The sequence below is a fragment of the Equus asinus genome, chromosome 5 (assembly GCF_041296235.1).
Source record: "Equus asinus isolate D_3611 breed Donkey chromosome 5, EquAss-T2T_v2, whole genome shotgun sequence".
Classification (NCBI taxonomy): Eukaryota; Metazoa; Chordata; class Mammalia; order Perissodactyla; family Equidae; genus Equus; species Equus asinus.
The window spans coordinates 109,728,340-109,745,014 of NC_091794.1; the positions used below are offsets into that span (position 1 = coordinate 109,728,340).

The window sequence follows — 16,675 nt, forward strand, 5'->3', positions numbered from 1 at the left end:
CAGCCTGGCCTTACCGGTACTTCATGCCTGTGCGCCGGGCGGTGCAGCTGTCCAGGGAGAGGCCGTGCATGCGGAGGAAGCTCTCCATGTTCCTGGCCTGGGCGGCCGCCCGCACCTCCCGCAGCCGCTGCAGCTCCAGCGTGTCGGTCTGGCGGACGGGGTGCAGGGCCCAGTCCGAGTGACACCTGCTGCTCACGCTCCTCAGGCTCTCGCTGTACGTCATGGACAACATGGTGCCGCCCGGCCTGGAGGCCACCACTGTCCAGACGGGAAACGCCGGGTGCGGTGGGTTAGAGAGTGTACTGCTACTCCCAGGGCCCGGGCTGGACGCTGTCCCTGGGGCAGGGCGGCTGCAGAGACACATCCTCCAACTAGAGCAGCCACCAAGGGGTCTTGGCGCCTGGGGACAGGGCCAGGCCCAGGATGTAAATACCTCTTGGCATGAGATTCTCCGTCTTCAAAGCTGCACTGGCCGGGAGCTCTGGCTAAGTCACCCTCTTCTGCCCCCGCACTCGTGAGCCAAGCACAGGCGAAGCTGCATTCCAGGCGGCAGAACTCAAAAGTGCTCCAAATGAAAATGGGGGCACGGGGAGCATGCAGACAGCCTGAGCCCCCAAAGAAGAAGACGTGACATCACGGCGCTCTCTGGAGGCGTTCGCAGCATAAAACCAGTACAGGGCTGTCCCCGGCGAGCCACGCACTTGTTGCTGAAGCAAACTCTAGTGTGATTAGGCCACGCGGCACCTCAACCCCACATGCCAGGGGCGCCCCGCCCCAGGAAGGGCCTGTGCGTTTGTTTCAAGCCTTCTAAAGGGAAAGGCTGTCCACACACGCATTCTCTACTTGTAGAAAGCGTCATCGCACCAGCACAGTTCTCGAGGCGCCATGCTCTATGATAACTAAGTATGTCACAATCCACGAAGTTTTGCAAGAGAAGGCAGGAAGACAAAGAGGGGGAATAGGCTTAGTACGGATGGGGAAATTTCAAAGCTTAAATATTAAGAACCACTGCTAAATAGTCATCCTGAATAACGTCTGCACACTCTTGGAAACTAAAAACAACATACACGTCCATCGATGGGGAAACTGCTTATGTAACCGACAGTCCAGCCATATCATGGAAAGTCGTGCTGCCATCAAGAATGAGGCGTCTCTACATGGGCTGATATGCAATGAGTCCTAAAAGATAGTGGTGAAAAAAAAAAGGCAAGAGGAAGAAGTGTGTGCATGATGGAATGCTACCATTTGCGTTAATTCACGTGCATAAGTGAGTGAATCAACGACAGGTGGCATCATGGCTGGGCGTCCACATCCTGCGGCATCTTTGACCAGGCAACAAGGACACAGCCTCGGGGGGCAGGGGTGGTCTACAGTCCAGGGACTCACCCCGCATCTGACCACAGCCCTCTACTCTGGCGTAGCTGCCTGCACAGCGGCCCCAGCATCCTCACCGAGGACAGAAGGTAAGACGGAGCCCCCCTTTCTGCAGGGTCAGCTGCAAAGCCGGGTGCCGGAGCCGAGCCCTGGGATTTGGAGGAACCAGCACTGCCCCGACCTCTGCTCCAAGGGAGAACAAATTCGATTATCCCTGGGAAGGGCTGGAGGGGCTGTCCCCGGAGCTGAGGCAGCTGCAGAGGCTGCAGCTCAGTGCCTGAGGGCGAGGTGGTGGGAGCTGCCCTGGGCTCACCCTTCCTTGGGTGAGCTCTCCGCCCCACTCCACACTCCATATCCCCTTTCCTGTTGCGTTTTTTTCTCCATGGCACGTATCATCATCTAATGGCTAGAGTCTTCTCTAATCATCTTTTTGTCGCATCTGATCCCCCAGGTCCAGGCTGGGGGGGTGGGGGGATGACACTCTTCTGTCTGCTTCCGTTGCTGTCTGCTCGGTGCCTGCAGCAGTAGCTGAGCATCTCCCTGGCAGTGCCCGGCAGCACCTGGCGGGGCTGGAGGTGGCTCCCTGACTCAGGCATGGCGCTCTGCAGGCTGCCTTCTGTGGGGAGTGGGGGGCCCCCAGGCCAGAACTTGCATTCACCGTGGCTCAGATCCACAGAGGGAGCCTGCAGGGCCCAGGACCTCTGGTGTCCCCAAGGGTTTGGATTAAGGTCTCTGATGGACACTAAAGCAGGCAGGGCTGTCCCTCTACAAAAATCCCCACTTTCCAGGAGAACTGCTCTGGGGCAGCAGAGGGGCGTGGGGCTCCAGGGTGGGGTTTGTCTCAAGAAACAGTGCCCTGCAGGCCCACAGGCAGCAGCTCCCTCCCTTCCGCCCCACCCCCCCCACCTTCAAGTGCACACAGGGCAGCGTCAGGCAGCTGTTCCAGAGGCTGCTGGTGGTGGGGGGGGGGGGTGGTGAAAGCAGGGTCTGCATTCAGAGAGAAGACCAGCCACGCAGGCTGCAGCTGCAGGAGCTCACCCAAAAAGCAGAGCCCCCCTCAGACGTACGTTCCCAGCCAGGCTGAGATCAATAGCCATTAGCTTTCAAGATATTACCCACAAAAAGCAACCCTGGTCTGGTCTGGCTCTGGAAATCTAGCCAAGGCCCTGGGGCTGGGATAACAGTGGCTAAGCAGCCAGGTTTTGCACAGGGGTACCCACGCAGCGCTACTGAGTCAGACAGCTTGACCCGCCAAGCATCAGTCTCCACGTCCGTGAAGTGGGACGAGCAGAGGCCTATTGCATAGGCTGCCTCGGGCTGCATGGGACCAGCCTGGACAACTGGACAGGGGCTGGCGTTGCAGCAGGAGCTTGCTGCACGTGGGGAGGCGGCTGCTGACAACAAGGCGTGGGATATGACACAGTTACGGTAACTTGTGTGGGGACCAAAATACACAAAACAGGGTGGGGAGGGGGCAGGCCGGCAGGGAGAGGGTACACGCGAACATGGGCCTGAGTGACCCGAGGGAGCTGTGCGGACACCAGACACCACTAGAGAATGTTGAATAGGATAGAAAGTCCCACAGAGAGCACACATTCCTGATGAGATGGGTGTGGCCAGGATCCAGAGGGCCCCTCTCTGTGGGGCCCGGCCTCCTCTGCTGTGACCCTTCATTGGGAGGGCCTGTGGGTGGGGCGGGGCCATCTGCAGCTCAGAGGAGCCCAGAGCCTCCTGCTGTGAGTGTCCCGTGGTGCCAGGGCAGGTTCGGGCCAGGGGATTTGTGGAGAAGTGGGGTGTGGGCACAGCAAGGGAGAGGCTGGGAGGTGTTCCTCCTCTCAAGGTCCTGGAGGGAGGCAAGACCCCCTCCCACCCTGAGGGGGGAGGACACAGAAGGCAGAGTGGGACTTGACAGTCACCAGTGCTGCCCAGTGGGAGAGGACAGTCTGGCTCCCGGGACTTCCTCATGCTGGGGCTTATTCCCGCTTCCTCCCAAGGCGACCCGAGCAGGGTTGGGTCTTCGGATGAAGGGTCCCCAGGAAGACACTCCTGGGAGAAGGGAGGAGGAGCACATCCTTGGGGCTCCTGCCTCGGCCCCCTCGCTTCTCAGAGCTCCAAAGCACAGTGACCCCGACCTCTCGCTCCTCCTCCTCACCATCCTGAGCCTGCACCCCATCTTGAGGAAAGTGAGCCCCCTCCTCAGCAGCCGTCACTAATCACGTCGCGCCTGCAGGTTCTGGGCCTACCTTTTGCACATCTATTCTTGTGGACTGGGGGGCTCCGGGGAATTCACGTGGATGAACACCGTGACACGGAAAAACGAAATGGAGACGTTAACCTCATTAAGTCAGTGGGAATCTCGACCTCCCCGAACAGCCTTCCACCCGGCGTTGCTGAGCTGTGGTCTGTTTACTGACAGCCACCAAAGCATGAGACATGAGGGGTGCAAGGAATCCTGACTATCTCTTAAACAGCGACATCTGCCTCGATGTTAGAGAAAGCAGCCAGAGTTCCTGAAAGCGGGATGCAGGGGAAGCAGATCATTCGAGCGCGGCTCTAGAATGCACGGCATTGCGTCACGGTAGGAACAAAACGATCTTCGCTGGAGAAAAATCAGCAAACCAAGGCCCGAACGGCAGCCCCGTGCTCACGGCCTGCGTTTCCAGACAGACCTTCAGACAGCCACAAACCTCCCTGCTGCCACCCCCAGGAAACTTGAAAATGCTGAACCCTAGTGGGGAGCCCACGGAGGTAGGAGCAGCTTGCCCAGGTCTCCCCCAGACACGGACGGCCAGCAGGCGCTCGCTTGCTCGCAGGACCGGGAGGCAAGCATGCTCAAGCGCAGATGCCCACCCTCCGCCTCCGGCTATCATCTCACGGGGACCTGGGGCTGGCCTTTTTTGAGGTTTTCCGCTTTGAAAAAATAGAGTTGGGTCTCATTTCAGATCAGCCAAACACATCCCCAAATATCGTCCCTCTGTTATTCGGTTCCCGGGATGCTCGCCCCCAAGCAGCAACCCTAGAAGAAGGCGCTGCCACTTGCGCTCCTGGAGCTGACAGGGCCACTCACCTGCCTTCCAGGCGTCTGCTTGTTAGAAAGGACAGCGTCTGGTTTATTAGGGTCCACCAGACGCTCTGAGGATCTGGTGCAGCAGCTTTTTCATTAGGGAGTGTCACTGCAGAACGTCAGAAGCAATTGGTGAATGAGAAGAGTCCCACAAGGGTCGCGTGTGGAGGCAGCGAGTCCATTAGTCCTATTAGGGTGTTTTCATCTCAGAGAAAGAGGCTGAATTATTCACGAGCGCCGCTTCCCCTAAAAGCCCGGGAAGCGCAGCTGCCCGGTCCACCTGGCAAGGCCGCTCCCGCATGCGGGGCTGGAGGTGGGGGCGGCACTGGCTGGGGTCCTGTGATTCCCTGGGAGACACCCCTCTGCCTCTGCTTCCACTGCCCCGAGTGCCAGACATACGGACCACGGGTGAGAGCAGCGGGCTGCACTTTCTGTTACTTGAGGACGGGGCCTGGCTTGTAGCTTCCGCCCCATCACATTCCTAACTGTCTGCAGTGGGGGAGCCGGGTCCCCACAGCATGTGACACCCCCGCGCCCACAGTGAAGGGGCTGGGGTCTGGCGAGACCTCCTGTCAGCACCGTGGATGGACGCCCTTCCTCCCTTCTGCCGGGACATGCCCTAGATCATATACCCTATACTCCCAGTACCTATAAATGGCTGGAAGTTTCTAGAAGTCTGCTCTTTGGACCCTATGCTGCTACTGCCTCCAGGCAGGGGCACAGGGACCTTTCTTCACAGCACACGTGCTGACCTGGGGTTTGGGAAATGCTTCGAGGCTGAGCTCTGGGGTGAGGCTATCCTGGGCCCCTGTTCAGGGTCATGACCCTGGGGGCACTGTGGGTCATCCCAGGATGCCAAAAAATTCTGACATAGAACAGCCAGTTCTAAAAGGGTGCACTGGTGCCAGTGGGATTCTGGATGGAGGCTGAGCTGTTTAGCTGTGACAAACCTGCAAACGAGGTGGCTGTCACCCCGGGGGAACCACTGCCTTAGACCCGGAGCAGAAGGTAAATGAACTGGGTGGGCAGGAGGGGCCGCGAGCCAGAGGCGCAGCAGTGGGCGACTCTCTGGAGAGGCCTCAGTGAGGGCACTGGGACGGTTCTCGGAGGCCCAAGCCTGCCATGTCAGTTTCCGGCCTCTGTCACACGTCATCCCCCCGCTGGAGGCGGCCCTGGGCCTCACTGCTGGGTGGCGTCATCAGCCAGACACACTGTGAACGAGGCCCATCTCCTTCCCCTGGGCCGCCACTCCCCCAGTCAACGCAACGTCCCTCTCAGTGCCTGCCGGTCAGTCGTCAAACGCCGTGGAGGTGGCTTCTGACACTGACTCCCCTTCACTCGCCCCTCTCCATCTTTCCTGGTCTCCCACATCCAGCCTCTCTGTCCCCCATCTTGCTCCCTGTGACCCGGCTTCCTTCCTACAGCAGGGATATGATCCCTGCCCTGCTCAAACACCATTGATGGCTCCCCAGTGCCCACTGAATGCAGTCTAAGCTCCTCTGCTCGGCATTCAAGGTCTTTGCCCATCAGACCCTTATCTTCCTCTACAGTCTGGCCTCTTGTCACATTCCATCCCATCCCTCATGGCCCAGTCTGAACCGCCACTTCCTGTTCTCTGTCCACTCCTCCAAGGTGTGGCTCAGGCTGTTGCATCTACTGGAATGTTCTTCCTGGTCTCTGTGCTGAATCCTGCTCAGCCTTCAAGGTCTGGCTCACAGCCCTGTGCTGGCTTCTCCACAAAGCCTTCCCCTACTCTCAGCTGGCCAGGACCACTCCTTCCTCCGAACCCCAACAGCTCTGTGGACTCTTCCCACGACAAGTTTTGCCTTCTAGATATTATCAGAGTCTTTCGGGTTCTGGGGTAGATATCATTACTGTTGCTGATCCCGTACCCTGCTCTGTATCACATGACTACAGTTCCTCCTACACTGGGAGGAGTATATTTTCCTGCCCTTTGATATTGGGCTGGGGCGAGACTTGCTTAGGCGGAAAGAATAAGCAGAAGTGCCAGGGTGCCGGTTCTAACCGTAGGCCTTCAGAGGCCTTCAGGGACATTACATGTTTTTGCTTTTCCTCTGGCACTTCTGCCATGAGAGGAATGTGTCTGAGATACCCCAGCTTAAGGAGGGGGAGACGGCGAACACCTGGACCCAACCTGCAGCTCAGAGACAAAGCCAGCGGAGCTCAGCCTAGAGGAACTCGCTCCGGTCAACCCACAGACATATAGGCAAGAAATGAATGCTTAGTGTTTATGCCACTGCATTTGGGCTTGTTTGTTATGCAGCATTCTGTGTGAGAGCTGACAGATACAGGGTCTCACCTCCCTGACCAGCCTGTGAGCTGCTTGAGGGCAGGGTGCACGTCTGGAACCTTCACCTGGTAGAGGAGAGGGTGCCACACTGCTGACTGGCTCACACACCCCCCACAGCCATGTCAGTGCCTGAGAGACGAGGCTGCCCCACTGGGAGTGGCACCGAGTACAGTGAACAAAGATCCCACCCCCTTGGCGGTCATTGTCAGAGGCCTCGCAAGAGACGCTGAGTGTCCCTGTGAAGAAACCACACTAGAGATGCAAAGGGCAGGATGGCCAAAGCTTGTGGCATCAAATGTGGAGCTGAGAGGGAGGTCTTCCGATTCGGGGTCCAGCTCTCCAACAGAGCTCACCCTGGGGCAAGAAGGCCTCACAGGAACAGGATGCTCGTCCAGAGCATGCCCAGAGGGGTGGGCAGCAGGTTGGATCCATGGGTTCCGAGGGCCAGCGAGGAGCGTGGAACACCGTTTCATTTCCACTCATTCACATCCAACAATTTCCTCCGTGTCTCCCACGGGCAAGGCCCTTTCCACTGGCCCGTCTGTGCCTGGGATTTTTCTGCCTACTTGTCTCCCCTACTCCTTTCCTTCAGGGAGTGAGGCAGGCCTGGGATCGCTGAGGATGCAGTTCAAGTGCATGTTTGGTTTCGCTGGTCACATCCTTCTGGGATGAATCTCACATGTGCATTCTGACATCTTATGCCACACATACAGAGATGACGATAAACATTTCATCCAATAAAAGCATTTGCAAGCCCAGGTTCAGACCTAACTATTTCAGGCAAAATCTTTTCTAGGAAAAATTTCAGTAGAATCAAAGATTTGGTCATCTCATTAGAGCTCCCTGTAAGGAGTGAGACCTCACGGGAGGCCCTGAAACAGTGGCAAAATGAGTCTGAGGACCCAGGCCCACGGTCCTGTGCAGAGGTGCCGAGGCTGTGGGAAGGAAAATGCCACGTGGAAACTGAGTGCCCAGCCCAGCACCCACTGCCTGAGCTTCCTGGTGCATGGACAGTAACTGCCCCACGGCTGTCACCAGTGGGTGTGCGTGACCCTGGGGAGCTGGTTCTAGACAGAGAGACCTCCCATGCCTGGACACCAAGATGCACAACACACACCAGGGCCCTGCCGCCAAGAGCCACACTGAATCCCCACACAGTCCCAAAGCTGGCGGCGCTGGCCCATGGGTTCTGTACCCCTGACATTTTCCCAACAGGAGGAAAATGTCAATTAAAGTGAATTCCTGGAGTTAGAGTCTTCCCAAGAAGCATGTGTCTTTGTGGAGCACCCCGAACTTTATGGGTTAGGAAGAGGCCGCCCAGAGGGAGGACAGGACCGGCCTAGAAGATTTTGCCGCGAGCCCGGGCCTCTCCACGCCACGTCCCTCTAGGGCACAGCCTCTCGCCCGCAGACACCGGCGCACCGATTCGCAAACAGGGAGATGCATCGGAAAGAGGTCGGAAGCCCGCCCCAACCCCAACCCAGGCCGTGGGGCAGCCACACTTCCCCGGAAAGGTGTTGGCCTCTGATTACCCTGAGCTCTGTAGGCCACAAATCAGCTCAAATCCCGGAAAGGAGGAGAGGGTTGGGCTGGCCACACCGTCTTTTACTCTGATAACCTAAGAAGCACAAACTCGCGGCGACAGGCAAGCACCTCACCTGCCGCCCGAGCAGTGAGGTTTTATGGCAGATCTGGGGAGAGCTAAGCAGGTGTCAGAAGTCCATTTGTGCAAATGAAAGCGAATTCTAGATTAGCACATACAGTGAATGGGAATTCACGTTTTCATTGGGACAGTACATAATGGTGTGTGGGTGGGCACCAATCTTATCCGGGGATTTTCACTTCTGAGAAATCACCAGCACACCTGACCTGGATGGGCGTGGCCCTCCCACCCACTCCCCTGCCTCAGCTTGCGGGTTTTAGGGAGAACGGAGGGCTCGTTACCTGTAAAACTGGAGCTGTCTTTTGGGACTCCCATACCGAGTACTGCGGACAGCAATGGAGGAGAGAGAAAGGAGGGGAGAGAAGAGAGAGAGTCCACAATTGGCATTAACCACAGGGAGGGGCCAGCCCGGGCAGCATCAGCGACGCCCGCAGCCCCGTCCCCACCCCGCTCTGCTCCCGGCTGTCAGGAGGATGCGCAATGGGTACCAAGTGCTCAGCAGCAGTGCCACCCAGTGGCACTCACAGGCAGAGGCCCGCTGTGTTGGGACACTAGGGGGTCCTTCTGTGCCTGGCCTCAATCCCACATTGAACAGGAAACGAAGACAAGAGGTAACCTTGAGGGGACAGTCTGTCTGGGTTTTAATGAAATATGCTTTGGAACAATAGTTGAAAACCCTCAAATCTTCTTGTGCCCATCACCCCACATGCTGGTAAGTCTGCATGTGGCCATGGGGTTCTTTTTAGGATCTTGAGGAAGGAGGGACACCCAGTTCCCCTGTGGGTTCCATGGACATGTGCTCTGACTCAGGTGCTAACAATTATCTAGGAAGGTCCAATCAATCAAGGACTGAAGGGCCCTGGGGGTTGCACCTGGGCCCTCATCTTTCGTAACAGTGACTGCCACCTGGGTTCTGTGCTCTGTCCACGGAGCTAGCAGTTCACACCCAAGGCCTTCTGCATGCCCTCCCTGTGGTCCAAACTGGACTACTTTCCAAACAGAAAGACCCAGAGCTGGATTTGGAAGTGGCTGTCACAAGGAGGTGGTCAAGGGTGTCCCCTGAGCACCTGGCCGCCCCCACCCTCCCCCAGCATTTGAAAATGGGCAGACATGGTTCCTACAGGCCTGCAAGGCTTTGAGGCTCCCTCAGGGCATTGGGGGAGCTGGTGGGACACAGGGGGCTACAGGAGCTGCGATGTGTAAGATGAAAGAAAGGGAAGCGGGAAGGGGCCCCAGCCCACTCTCGGGCCTCTGTCACCTCCAGTGGAATATTTCAGAGCAGTCAGGAACAAGGCAGGAGTCTAATCCTGGGTCCACCCAGCAAATCTTGGGTTTTTCTTTCCCACTTTAGTTTTAAAAGCTTCCATTCCTTTCCTTGGAGAAAATGCTTGCCTGCGTGCCACTCAGAGCCCTGGTCCTTCCCTCTGGGTCAAGGGAAGGAGACTGACCCAGGGGGACTCCTCTTCAGAGGCAAGGCTGACCCTGGGAGGGGCCGAGGGTGGGGTGGGTGGGGTCACCTGTAGATCATCCCGGGGGAGCCTGTCTGCCGCAGGGAGAGCCGAGCAGGGGAGCCCGTGGTTGATTCTGGATACATGGAGCCGGCCTCACTGGTCCCGACCTGCTCTCTTCTTCACGGAGGGAAGGTTCTGGAGGAAAAGCCAAGTGGGAGGGGAGGTGGTTAAAAAAGACCAACGGCGTCTTGATCGTGAAGGCCCAGTTCCTCAGGGATCTGTATGTCCCTCATCAGACAGACAGACAGATGGACCCGGGGGCTCAGATAAGGCTGATGATCGGGTCCAATGACTCTGTGAATGATTTCCACTCCATCTCTCCACTTCCCACCCCAATGCTTCGTGGGGGTCCTTCTGCCCTCTCGATTGCTTTTCTGAGGCTCTGGGAGCACTTTCCTGTTGCCCAAACTATGCAGAAATGGCGGTTCCAGAGGGGATCTGTGGACTCGGAACTTGGGACTGTCTTCTTCGTCCCAGGAAGTGGCACCAAGGTCATGCAGGGTAATCCTTGATGCCTCATCTTCCCTGACCCCTGACTCCAGCCCACTGCAACTTGCTGGTACCACTGCTCAGCTTTAAGGAAGCAGCTTGTCAGATGCCTCACGACCCCCAGCACCTGGGACTCATGCCCCTGTGTAACCCCCTCCCCTTGAGTGTGCGCTGGACCTAGTGACTTGGTCCTAAGCAAGAGAACAAGGCACAGGTGCTGGGACATCACTTCCACGATTAGGCAACACAGATCACGCCCTCGGTCTTGCTAGCAGGCTCTCTCCCCTGCTGGCTCTCATGAAGCAAGTTGCCATGTTGGAGGAGCCCATGTGGCGAGGAACTGAGGCCTTCACTCCAACAGCCCACAAGAATGACTCCTTCAAATGGGAGCTTAGAAGAGGATCCTTCCCAAGTGAAGCCTTCAAATGAGACACCAGCCCTGGCCAAGATCTTGACTGCAGGCTTGTGAAGCCTCAGAAAAGCTCTGCAGAGGACCCAGGTAAGCAGTGCCAGGACTCCGGACCCACAGGAACTGAGAGAATAAAAGTTGTTTTAAGCCTCTAAGTTTGTGGTAATATTTTATGCATCAACAGATAATGACTACGACAGCCGACATGCATCCATTCACTTCTGCTGCTGCTACCCTCGGGCTGAGTGGCTGTCACCTTTCACTCGAACCACTGGATCAGCCTCTGAACGGATCCCCCGCTCCACCCTCAGGCCTGCAGTCCTGTCCACCCGGCAGCCAGAGGACTCCCTGTAAAAAGTACATTAGGTCACGTCACCCTTTCTTCTCCTTCCCCTGGTCATGGCGCCCAGGCCTTCCACGCTCTGCCTCCTGACTCTCTCCACCTGCGCCCTCTAGCCCTCCACCCCTAACTCATGGACCCCAGCCGCCTTGGCCTTCGCAACAGGCTGAGTGCACGCCCTCTGCACTGACCGTTCTTCTGCCTGAACGCTGTGCCACAGCCCTTCTCGTTGTCGGACCTCCTTGGCGAGCCCGCCCCTAACCTCACGCTCAGGGCTTTTCTCCCAGCTTCAGCCAGCCGACCCGTGTAGGGACGCTGTGTAGGTAACACCAACCAAGCTTCTTGCTGTCTGTCCCTGGGTTCTGGCTCCCTCTCTAGAGCGCCAGCTCTCCCCAGGGCAGGGATTTTGCTGGTCTCGCTCACGGCTATATCCTCTGCACCTACAACAGGGCCTGGCCCTCGGCAGGGGTTAACACATGGCTCCTGAAAGAGTGACGGCCCCCAGATCCAAAATCGCGTGGTCCTCCGCCAATGGGTAAAGGGATGGTCTGGGCTCAAAACACAGCCCTACCCGTGATGGGGCCCCAAAACTGGAGGGTAAGCACACTCCCCAGCCGAGTGCCAAGCTGGAGGGCTTTGTTCACGTGATTCCCAGGGACCTCCTGTCACCGTCACCAGGATGTGGGCTTCCTCCAGACACTCCCCGTCCCCTGGTGCTGGCACCTTCGTGGTGCAGGTTTAGGTCCTGCTCATAACTGAGGTCTCTGACTGAGGGGTTGAGCGTGTGTGTGTGAACACGCTGGACAAATGGGGAGAGAAAATACAGGTCAGAGTCACTACCGTGACAACCTCACAGAGATGATGGAGACGTGGGGTCAATGAAGGGTCCCCAGAGTTTTCTCCTGAAAGAGCCTCATTTGGAATGGAATGATGAAAGAAATAAAAATGCATTTAAATCCTTAAAAGAAAAACAGCAGGTGCTGGGCTGATGCTGAATCCATGTCTTCTGGCTCATCAGGCAATTCCTTGTCAGCTGTGAGGACGTAATCCAGGCGAACCTCGCCCAGGGCCCCTCGGTGCTCCTCTCACACAGGACCTTGGCCACTCGGCCCTGTCCACCCATCGCCCTGCAGACTGGCTCTGGGAGGACACTGAAGGCCTCCTGGTCACCTTTTCCTTTACTCTGGGTTCCCTCAGCATCACCGTCACCAGAGGTACCAGCCTGATGCGCACCTGCCCAGATCTATGCAAGAAACTTCTTAGAGCCCCGAGCCGCGGACAGGCACTGCACTTTTGGGCCACCACACGCCCAGAGGTGGCTGCCATCTAACTGTTGGGAGAGCAGTTGGTTATGCGGCTCCGGGGGAATTGAGTCCCTGTGGCCTTGGGGCCTGGGGAGCCTCAAGGACAGCCTCTCCTTTGAGCCCATTGGCTGCTCTTGGAGTTTGCTCTCCCAGGTGACTCAGGGCATGAAATCCGATCATCTCACTAAGTGGTTAATCTTAAATCAGAGGGTGGTGAACTCACCAGCCCACAGAACATTTGCTGAGGCCCTACTGTGCGCAGGTGCTGGAGGCTGCCGGTACCACAGCCCAGAGCCCCTGCCTCGAGGCACTCCAGAGTGAGTGAGGGACACAAACAGTAAACCATGGCCACAGGGCTAAGGGTGCACGGGGCACCAGGCACCACCTGTTGAGAGGAGAGCTGTCCCCAAGGCCTGTCCAAACCTGCTGGTCCAGCGGCCTTGGGAGAGGTGGGGTCAGGATGTCCTCACACAGGCTAAGGGAATGGGGGCCAGGCAGCCAAGAGCAGACCGGGGTGCCCATGCCCTTGCCTGGGGGGTGTGGCCCACTCCACACCTTGCTGTCTCCTCCATGGCAGCAGCTGGCTGGGTCCAGCTGCCTAGAAATGGTGCCCAACCCCCAGCCAGGGCACTCAGGGGTCTTTACCTTCCAGAATTCCAGAATCACAAACTCAATCTGCATTTGAAACAGCATGAGGACCAAGAGTCTCTGATTCCACAGATATGGGGTGGGCCCAAGCATCTGCATTTCTTACTGGTCACCAGGTGGTGCCCATGTTGCTAGTCCAGGGACCACACTTTGAGGACCGCTGGCCTGGGGCCTCAGTCTTGGACTATAGACAGTGGGCCGAACCTGGCCTGCCGCCGATTTTCGGAAGTAAGGTTTTATTGAAACACCTCCACACATTTGTGCTACAAGGGCAGCGTGAGCAGTTGCAATACAGACCTTGTGGCCTATGAGGCTAAAATATTTACTCCCTGGCCCTTTACAGAAGTTTGCTGACCCCTGCCCGGGGCCCTTCTCTCCCCTACTCTTCAAGATGACAACGTCCCACTCCTTCCTTCTGAAGTCCCCAGTGCCTGCTCTCCGCTGTCTCGCTCAGCTCCTGGCTCTGCTGCTCCCTGTCTCCAGCTGCTCCTTCTCAGTCTCCTTGGCCGCTTCCTGCTCATCTCTGATCTCTAACTTCCATAGCTGCCCAGACTCAGGCCTTGAATCTCCTTTTCTCTCCATCCACACAAAGTTCCTCAGGTTTCCACCAGTCTTCTGGCTCTGAACTCGGTCACTATACTGCAAGCCCCCATGGTTATATCTCCAGCACCCAACTTTCCCTCGAACCCCAGACTCATTTTTTCAACTCCCCATTCGGCATCTCTGAGGATGTGAGAGACGTGCCTCGGATTCACTCCCCCGGCCCTGTTCTTCCCACAGCCATTCCCATCGCTGGATCATCTTCAGAAACATCCAGGATCCCAAAATTCTCACAGCGGTCCCCACCACCTCCTTCCTGATCCAGGGCACCACCTTCTCTCGCGGGGGTCCCCACAACAGCTTTCTGACAGTTCTCCCGGCTTCCGCAGTTACCCCTTATCAACTACTTTACAGGGGCCAGAGTGAACCTTCTAGAACATAAATCAGATCATGTCGTTACTTTGCTCAAACCTCCCAGTTTCCCATTCAACCCAGAGTGAAAGCCCAAATCTTAGCGACAACCTTGGGCCCTGCCCCGCCCGCCCCATGACCTCTGACCACATCCCCTGTTGCCCCCTTGCTCACTCCGCCCCAGCCACACTGGCTCCTTGGGGTCCCATGGACCCAGCAGACACTCAATTTCAGGCCTTTTGTACCTGCTCTTCCTTCCATCAGTAGCTCTCTGACCCCAGAGATCAGGGATCAGAGGGCCCCCTGCTCCTCCTGGGGCCCCCTCTCTGACCTCCGCCTCTTTATACAAAGGTCACCTTCTCACAGAGTCTTCTCTGGACATCTTATCTTAAATCGCAAACCCCGTCTCCCCCACACTCCCCTAGGCCTTTCCGTGCATCACTTTTCTCCCTGGCACTTGTCACCTTCTAACATACCCCACACTTTACCTGCTGCCCCATTTAGATCTGCGTCTCCCTCCTGAGCAAGATGCCAGCTCCATGAACGCAGGCAGTTTTCTCTGTTGTGTTCACAGCCGTGCCTGGCACACAGTAGACACTCAAATATTTGTTGAATGAATGAATGAATAAATGAATGACTTTGTGACTCAGCCTGCTGAAGGCCCACCCGGAAGAAGCACAAGGGAAGCGGGTGGGCAGTCTGTGTTAACTGCAAACAGAATACACCGGGAGGGCCTGGGGACGGCGCTGCAGGCAGGACAAGGGCAGTCTTCTCTGGAGGGTGCAATGCCTGCTCTGTCCAAGGGGGGGGGGCGCTTGGGGAAGCTTCAGGTGCAGGGACAACCAGCATCACTGGCTGCACTTAAGGATGTGTGGCTGGGGAGGCCACCTGTCCCCCTCCACACCCCTACCTAGCCTGGACTTTGGAAGGTCAGGTTTCCTCTGAGCCAGCGGCCAGCTCTCCAGTCTATAGCCACAGCAGGGTACTGGCCACGCTCCGATGCCCCCTGTACGAGGAACCGCAGGCCTCGTTCCTCCTGGGGGGCTGGCACATTTGCCACCTCACAGTGGAGGGGGAGGATCGGTGAAGCTTTCCCACGATCCCTGCTTTGTATTCAGGATGCAGTCACAGGGGTAGAGTCGACCTGCCCAGAGCCCACCTCCTTACTCTGCAGCTGCCACTGTCCAATCAGGAGCCACTGCTTCCGCCCAGCGGCCAATCCCTGAGGAGCCAACATCCTAGTGAGGATGCTGTGGATCCTAGGCAGTGCTGGGCTTGCACCACAGAGCGTGGGAGGCAGGCGGAGCTGGGGAGAAAGGCTTCAGAAACCATCTGACAACAGACCAGGCACAGGAGGGGTGGGGGCGCCTGGCAGCTGGGAGGGTGCTGGTTTGGGGTGCAGGCTGGGAGTCTGCAGTCTGGGCGCCTCCATTTCCTGCATGTCCACCTGGTCTGTGTGTGACCTTGAGCAAACCACCCCAATCTATACTTGGAGAAACTGAGGCACGAAGCGCTCACAGAGGTCTGCCCACACTTTCTCACAGGAGCAAAGAGAAGTAAGATATGAAAACACTTTGAACCCGGGAGGAAAGATGCTGAGTAAATCATAGCTCTCTCGCTGACAGGGATGGCAGGGGACCTAAAAGGTCAGGAGGCTCACATATGGGCACTGTCTTCCTTCTCCCCAACTTATTTTGAAAACTTTCACACATCAGAAATGATGTAAAAAATTAGAATAGCAACAAACACCTATATACCCTTCATCCTATTCGCCAGTTAGACAACATTTCACCTCATCTGCCTGCATTCCCTTCCCCTCTCTCTCCTGCTCCTCTCCCTACACCTCCCCACACACATTTTTCTGAAACATTTGATAGTTGTGATCTCTTGTGCTTTACCCCTAAAGACGGCAGCAAACATCTTCTGAGAATAAGAACTTTGTCTTACGCGACCACAATACTCGGTCATATCTAAGGTAACTAATTCAATACCACCTCATATACAGCCTATATTAAAACGTTCCCAATTATCCCAAAAATATATCTTATGGCTTTTTAAAAAACCCAGGATCCACTCAAGGTCCACAAATGGCCTTGGTTATTTCCCTCCACCTCTCCTAATCTAGCACCCCCAAAGCCCCCCATTTTTTCATTTTTGTTTTTCATGACACTGAATCTTTTTTTAAAAGCTCAGGCCATTTGTCTAGCAGACTGTCCCACGTTTTGTATTTGTCTGATTGCTGCCTCACCATTAGATGGGACTAAACCTTTTTGCAAGCTGTGTCTTTCTCGCATATCCCACCAGGAGGTACACGTGTTTGTCCATCCCGGGCTAAGCCAGGTGCGGTCACTTGGCTAAGGCAGTGTCCGCCTGGCCCAGTGCATCCCCTCCGTAACTAACCAGCAATTGCGGGGGCGGTTTTTTGAGGCTGTGCGAGACTCCGGTTCCCCTGCAACCTCTTGCTGTGGGTGTTTTCTCAACTTCAGTTTTTCTAGAAGGGCCAACGTGCGGCCCAGGGCTCTGGGTGCAGAGGAGGTGAGAGGGCAGGCAGCCGAGTTTAGTCCAGAAGAAAACACAAAAACGGATTCCTGGAGGTCCTAAGCTGTCCTCA

The 16,675-nt window shown here is 56.7% G+C and overlaps 1 protein-coding gene across 8 annotated transcripts in view; it reads right to left on the reverse strand.

Moving 5' to 3' along the window:
- Nucleotides 1–16,675, reverse strand: part of KCNAB2 (potassium voltage-gated channel subfamily A regulatory beta subunit 2) — a 91,512-nt gene that overhangs the window by 44,608 nt on the left and 30,229 nt on the right. For 3 of the 8 annotated variants that reach the window (XM_014862182.3, XM_044769555.2, XM_014862172.3), the window contains exons 2-3: nt 9,930–10,058; nt 8,694–8,735 (exon numbers count right to left, since the gene is read on the reverse strand). The exons of 1 other annotated variant lie outside the window; for it this stretch is intronic. In XM_014862182.3, coding sequence (XP_014717668.1) covers nt 8,694–8,735; nt 9,930–10,006 — 119 coding nt within the window. In that variant the 5' untranslated portion in view covers nt 10,007–10,058. Of the gene's footprint in view, nt 1–14; nt 8,613–8,693; nt 8,736–9,929; nt 10,059–16,675 lie in introns of those variants that run through there. 4 more of the 8 variants (XM_070511248.1, XM_070511249.1, XM_014862189.3 and 1 more) reach the window with 2 other exon arrangements.